We start from the raw sequence: 7,070 nt of genomic DNA on the forward strand, positions 1-7,070 counted from the left end.
CTTATTAAAAGGCAAAGACTTGTAGATTGCTTTGAAGTAAAATAAACAATGAGATGCATCTAAAACCACTAATAGCAACAAGTTAAAAGTAGAAAGATGGACAAAGGTGTATTGGGAAAACGCAAATCAAAAGAAAGTAATGTTAACATCAGAAAAAATAAAAATCAAGGTAAACTACATTAAATAGGGGTAAGGATGGTTTCGATTAACCTTCCAACGCATCACTATAAGTTTGTTTCTTACTCTCCTTATCTCGTCTAATTCATTCACTTCTCTAAACATATCTTCCTTGCTTAAATGCCTGTTGTGTATATCTTCTTTAAATTCCTGGAGAGACTGAATCAGCCTTTCTCTAAAAGTTCCTTCTGTTTTTTCCTCCTCCTCTGGCTCTTCCTCCTCCTCTGGCTTTTCCTCAGGCTTTGGCTCTTCCTCAAGTTTTGGTTCACTCTCATTTTCTGGTTTTCCTTCAATCTTTTGACAGGGTGTCATCTTGTATCTGTCTCTCTTCCTCCTGTTCCCTCTTCCTTCCTTTTTTCTGCTTATTCTTCTTTGAAAACAACTACTTCTAGGAAACAAGAAGGCGACATTAAGTCAAAAGTTTGGTGAACGGACCAGTGCTCTGGACACAGGTCTCCGTATTTGCTTTTTGTGATTCAGAGCTATCACCAAATATTTTCCACTTGGGAGACTCAGTCTGCCATCTGGGTTTCCCCAAGCCTGCCGCTCCTACCCCCACTTTCCACCTCCTCACCTCCCTCGTCCCTCCCTCCAGCCTTTTCCAAGGCTCTCCTCAACCATTTCTCCCGTCACAAGGCATAACGCAAGACCCTCCTAGAACAGAGTAGGCTGGGAGAAGGGGGGTGCGGGGAAGAACAGGGGCCGACAACCTCAGTCCCTCCTTTGCCCACCTCCACCCCAGGGGTCTTTATATTTCCTTCACCTACCCGTACTGATTCGGTCAGTTTCTTCCTCGCCTTTTCTAGCCCTGCGTACTGCTATGAACAACAGACCTGCAGACCTGCGGACAAACGGGAAACGGGAGGGGGAGGGGGTGAGGGTGGGGGTGGGGCGAGCGCTCAGTGGGCCGACCAGCACCACGCACTTTTCTCATTAAGGTTCTCGGTTATGGAAACTTTCCCACCTTCTTATTCCCGCATTTGTCCCCCTCTCCACAGTGCAAGTTAAGTCGAATTTTCCATCAGACAGGGAGTAGGAAAAGCAGATTATTTCCAAACTATCTTTAAGACTGAGGGGGGCGGTTGGGGGGTGGGTAGGTGTTGGGATAGCGGTCTGAGGTGGCAGAGGATGAATTATTTTCAAACTCTCACAGGTCTCCCTGTCCTTCTCCCGGGACCCCTAGTCCCTCTCCCAAGGGTCACCATTTCCTGCAGACCTGGAGGTGGGAGGTGGAGAGATGGAATTGACCAGGGCTCCCTCAAGTCTCTTCTCTAGGCCACCCCACCCTAGAAATTCCCAGACAGCACCTATTTTGCCACCAACCTGCAAAATTCCGGCAAGCTGACTCCTTCTCCTTCTCCTAGCCTCGGGCCCCACCGGCTGCGCTGCTGAAGCGAGCTGGTACCCAGACGGGAACAAGGACCAGACTAGCAGGACTTCTGCACACGTCGACTCCTGGTCACGTGATATCTACGTCACCAGTGAGCTCGGGTCCCCAATTTCCACTCCCACCAAAAGCGCGGCAGAAGTGGGCCGGCCCTCTGCCCCCTACCCCCTTATACATTTGGCCCTTTCCATCCCAGAAGGGGAAAACGTTATTTGCCTTTCTCTGATTTCTAGGGAGGGGCTGCATCTTTTTCTGGAGCTACTAAACTTTTCTACTTTTTTCAAGAATTGTCTTTTCCTGCCTTCTGCTCCCAGGATTAAGAACTCCAACCTACATCCATCGCCCCTCCCCCAGCCTCCATTTCATCTGCAATCTAGTCCTTGGCTGTTGTGGAGCAGGCTTGGTTTGGCAGCAGGTTGTTTAAAAAAAAAAGGATGGTGGGGGAAGCCTGGGACAGGAGTAAGATTTTTAGTGTAGTTTTTTACTTTATTCTTAATACTTTTCTATATTTTTTGAAAAGTAACTGAAAAAAACACAATTCAGCTGAGTAAATGTGAAGAGCTAATTGGCTTTATACAGCAATTCATGAACAGGGCAGCAACCCATCTAGCAGCTAGAAGGGCGCTCCCACGGGTTGTACAAAATGGAAGGTTTTTATAGGCAGGAGAGTGGGGAAAGGGAGCTATTAGCAAAATAAAAGAAAGGATTATTTTTAGGCCAGGACAACTTTTTGGGGGGCGAGGGGAGAGGAAGGGAGCAGCAAGGGTTTTATCATGCAGATTGCTTCTTCTTTCTCTGGGAGATGGAGGAGCCTATGCCACAGATTACCTTACTGTTGCTTGACCAGAAAATTCCAGACTGGTTGATTTAAGATTACATTTCTGGGAGAGGTTGAAACTGCAATTAGGTCAGGTATTAAATCTAGGTTTGGTATCATAGGCTTTAGCACAAGAGATGTGGTTTGGGGCCTGTGGTCTTCTTTTTAACAAATTTTTATCTTTTTATAGTCGGAAAAGACAAAGACAGAATTACTTTAGTTAAGTGAGGCAGTATGTGTACAGTCCTGAGAATAGTGCCTGGCATATGGTAAGTGCTTTAAAAGTACAAACTATTATTATAATTATATTAGGATTTCGTTTGGGGAAAAGGATTCAAAATGACAAAAAGTAATGTCTGACTCCAGAGTCTTGGTGGTGGTATTTGCCAAGAAGTAATTGGTTTGGTCCTCTAGATGCCCTCTTCCCCAGGTAGTGAAGAGTCGATGGGGCAAGAAGATGTGATTACTTGGAAACTTCACTTCTATCCTTCTAAACCACATTCTAGATACCTAGGACCCTAGAATATCCTGCCCAAAGCACCTGGAGCCCAAATGCAAGACTTGCTCATGCCTCTTCTCCAGATCTATCCTCCTGATAGTGACCCACATCCCCTTTGGGTTCATGCTAGGGTTGGAGTAGATGATACAGCTGGAAAGGCAGAACCCCCTTCATATGAGGCCATTTGGAGAAAGGGCTAAAGGAAAGGGTGTACTGCCAGGCCAATAGGAGCTCAGAGAAGGCAAAGGCCAATTAGCCCAAAATAGCCAGAGGAAGCCTCATGGAGGTAAAAGACCTTGACCTGGGCCTCACAGGGTGGGTAAGACCTAGATAGAGGGGGGAAGGAAAGAGGAGACCAGTCTGACTGAACCTAGGCCCTGTGGCCTTACCATTACCCTGGCCTGTCTCATGCTGCCTTGCTGGGTCAAGTCCACTCGTTCCTCCTTAAGGGTTATTTGTCTCTTGATGGTGGCTATTGTCCGAAAGCAGGTTCAGTGCAAGCACTTTTTGACAAGCTCTGCACTACCCCCAAGGACTTTCTCCCTTATTTCCAGGTTACAGAATCTGAATTGGTCAACCTTTATGGATAGTTCTTAGGCAGTTGCTAAATACTTAAATATGCATTCCCTTTGAGCCTGTAAATCCATTCTTAGGCATTCACCCTGAGGAAATATTTAACAGTAGTCACAATGATTTACAACAACACGGTTACTTTGTAGACCTGAATTCCTGGCATCAATCCTTTGAGTTGGACCTGAATATGCAAAGAGAAGCCACAGGTGAAAGGCAGCAATGAAGGAAAGAGAATTGTTCTAGGAAATGACATGTGCCCAAGCATGTACATATGCACCTGCACATTCACACGTGTGTATGCATTCTCATAAACCAACGATTCTCCCAGATGATTTTGCTACAAGTTAAAGAAGGCAAACTTCATAATTCTGTTTAAACAATTCAAACTGCACCAACAGTATGTACATTTAGAAATGGAGAATGACTATTAGGATATTCGACACAATTCTTTATAAAAGGTGCAATTAAGAAGCAAATTAAACGGCTTACAATGGGGAACAGGTTAAATTAATTATGTAACAACCATATCATAGAATTCTAAGAATTAAAATGAGATCTATTGAGAACATGAGTTAATTTTCCACCTATGCAATTAGAAAAACTGAAAAATATTGATCATATTCAGAGTTGGTGAGGGTATGGAAAAACAAACATTCACATGCACTTTTGAGAATATAAAATAATATATGAATGTGAACTAAACTTATTGTGGTGATCATTTTGCAATATATACAAATATTGAATCACTGTGTTGTACACCTGAAACTAATATAGTGTTATCTGTCATTTATACCTCAATTTAAAAAGTAAAGGTACAAGCAAGATGCAAAAATAATAAAAGAATAAAATAGTGCATTTCTGGAGGTCATTTTGGCAATATTTAACCTTAAAATATATGTGCTTTTGGACACATCACTTCCTCTTCTAGTGTTTTATCATGCTGAAATACTCCCATGCCAAATATGGTCAATGTTGTAGTTGTGGTAATAGATTTTTTTAAAGGAAAAAACTAAATATTCCTAAAAGGGGATTGGTTTAAGAAAAGTTTGATAATTCACTAATGCAATACTATGCAGTGATGAAAAATAATAAGGTGGAGTTATATTTACTCACATGAAAAAATGTCCAACATATATTGTTAAGAAAGAAGAAAAATTGAAGGTTAATATATGTGGTAGTACATGTTTGTCACAGCATACATATATTTATTTTTGTGTATTTGAAATATAAGTAAATAAAGAAATTCTACCATAGCATGATTAGTAAAGTCCACAAAATTCATTCCTGTAAAATTCTGGGTTATATTATTGAGAGATGAATGAAATTACTGATGTGAGCCTATTTGGTTAGCTCGCTACACAACCCAAGTCCATTAGAGACTCGCTGTGTTTTGATGGCACCTCATAACAGTTGTTTACTCAGCACTCAAGCTTAAACATCATCCTTACGTTTTCCCCTTTCCCCATGCCCATCGCCAATCATGTTATATCCAGTGTCAACTTACTGTGGAGTCTTCCTGTGTTTCTCTATCATATTAGAAATTTGAATGAATATATACTGAACTATTCCAATAGGATATATTTGAAATGAGTAGTCAATATAAAAGGAACTTTTCCTTTCTAAGTGTTGCATTTATATATTTAAAATTTATCTTTAATAGGTATGCATTAATTAATAACATTCAAAAAATGATTGAGATAAAACTTTGAAAACATGCAGAAGAAACAAAATATCTGACAAATATAAGATAGTCATATATATATATAGAAATGAAAGTGTTTTATAATATATTGGTAGGTGAAAAAAACAGATTATAAATGGTAAACTGCAGAAGGTCCCATTAAAAAATAATATATATGAGTAGATATTTATATGTATACACCAAAATATTAGAAGTGGGTATGATTGGGTGATTGGTGGGCATATAGGTGATTTATATATTATTTTATATACTTCTTTGTAGATTCTTCTACATTTTCTCAGTGGGTATGTGTAAATTCTATAATAAAGAATAGTCTGCAAACAGTATGACCTTATATTATGACACACATTTCGCATATGTACTTCTCTGTAGCGGAGCAGAATTTGATTCAAGGCCTCCACTACCTGTTTGAGGTGTGGGGTCCTTGCAATGGTTGGATGCTTCACATTTGCTTCCCTTGCCCCATTAGTGACTAGTATCCATTAAAACAAGGCTCTCCTCCCCATGCTCTGACTATGCCTCCCTCCAATTCAAGTTTGAGATAATCAAGCTGTAGTACTAGTCATACATTAGACAGGAGGTATCTCTTTCCAAATTTTACCCTGTGAGAAATCATTTCTTTAGGAATTTTTTTTGCTAAAAGTAATATTGTTGGCACTAATATAATATTTTAAGCAGATTATTAAATAGTCTTAGTTACCAATTCAATGCTTTTAAAAATATATATGAATAGAGCAAGAAAGGATTGTATTTCTGGCTCTGCTTGACAAATGGCATTTATGTATAGTTCCTTGACTTTTTTTCAGTGAAAATGTTTTACTTTTGCAAATAAAGGCAACAAATACTATTTAAAAGCAGGTTATAAAACAATGTGTATAAAATTATTCCAGTTATATTTAAAAACACACAGAAGGAAAGAAAACCCTCAAAATCTACACTCAATTTCATTTATTTCATGACTCTCAAACATACATTATTCCCTAAGGAAATATTTCTAAAAGTGAAATTGCTAGGTCTAAAAGTCTGAAAAATCTTATGTTTTTTTATGTGTATTGCCTAAAGGGCCAGCAAGATAATTCAACAAATTTACACGTGTACTTACAGCCCATGTGGATGTTCTCATATAAAATGGATGGTGTTTTTTCTTTTTTAAAATTCCCCAATTTGACAAGGGAATAAGAATACCTTGAAGTTTTAATTTGTATATATATATTTTAAGAAGTAAAACTTTCTTATTCATAGATGACATGATTGCCAATTTAGAAAATCCTACAGTCTACAAAAAAGTCACCAGGGGGCTTCCCTGGTGGCGCAGTGGTTGAGAGTCCGCCTGCCGATGCAGGGGACACAGGTTCGTGCCCTGGTCTGGGAAGATCCCACATGCCGCGGAGCGGCTGGGCCCGTGAGTCATGGCCGCTGAGCCTGCGCATCCGGAGCCTGTGCTCGGCAACGGGAGAGGCCACAGCAGTGGGAGGCCCGCGTACAGCAAAAAAAAAAAAAAAAAAAAAAGTCACCAGAACTAATGAGTACAGTAGACCTGTAAATAGGATATCAATTATATTTCTAAATACTGAGGCTGAATAACTTACACTTATTTTCCAGATAGATGTCTTCTTTGCTCAATACCCTACTGATGTCTTTTCACCAGTTTTCAGGCAGTGATAACTACTGTTGTTTTGTTGATTTTTTTAGGAACATTTTATTACAGATAGATAACTATTGTTTCAGTTAGTCTCATTGGTTGTAAGGAATAGAGACTTAGGCCAGCTCAGCTGAGGCAGATCCATGGTGAGAATTTATGAGATAGTAAAGAAGACTACGATCTTGAGGAAATCTGAGAATTAACAGCCAGTTTCGAATGGACCTCTAGAAGTTAGGGCCTGAGCATTTTTAATGTTCTGCCATTAACTTGGTT

General features: G+C 40.0%; 1 protein-coding gene across 3 annotated transcripts; it reads right to left on the bottom strand.

Annotated features, from left to right (window-relative positions):
* Positions 1-174: 174 nt before the first annotated feature.
* Positions 175-1,584, bottom strand: TCEAL9 (transcription elongation factor A like 9; the record flags this gene model as incomplete). 3 transcript variants are annotated; one of them, XM_082865033.1, is made up of 3 exons in its annotated part: positions 1,501-1,584; positions 945-1,018; positions 175-562 (listed from the first exon to the last, which is right to left on the bottom strand). In XM_082865033.1, the coding sequence occupies exon 3, from the start codon at positions 487-489 to the stop codon at positions 175-177; it is 315 nt and encodes a 104-aa protein (XP_082721159.1). In that variant the 5' UTR covers positions 490-562; positions 945-1,018; positions 1,501-1,584. The 3 variants fall into 3 exon arrangements, with proteins under 3 accessions (XP_082721159.1, XP_082721160.1, XP_082721161.1); XM_082865034.1 differs by having other exon boundaries at positions 175-565; XM_082865035.1 differs by lacking the exon at positions 945-1,018 and having other exon boundaries at positions 175-565; positions 1,501-1,526.
* Between the last annotated feature and the right edge of the window lie 5,486 nt (positions 1,585-7,070).

Source organism: Leucopleurus acutus (assembly GCF_964270905.1).
Source record: "Leucopleurus acutus genome assembly, chromosome: X".
Lineage (NCBI taxonomy): Eukaryota > Metazoa > Chordata > Mammalia > Artiodactyla > Delphinidae > Leucopleurus > Leucopleurus acutus.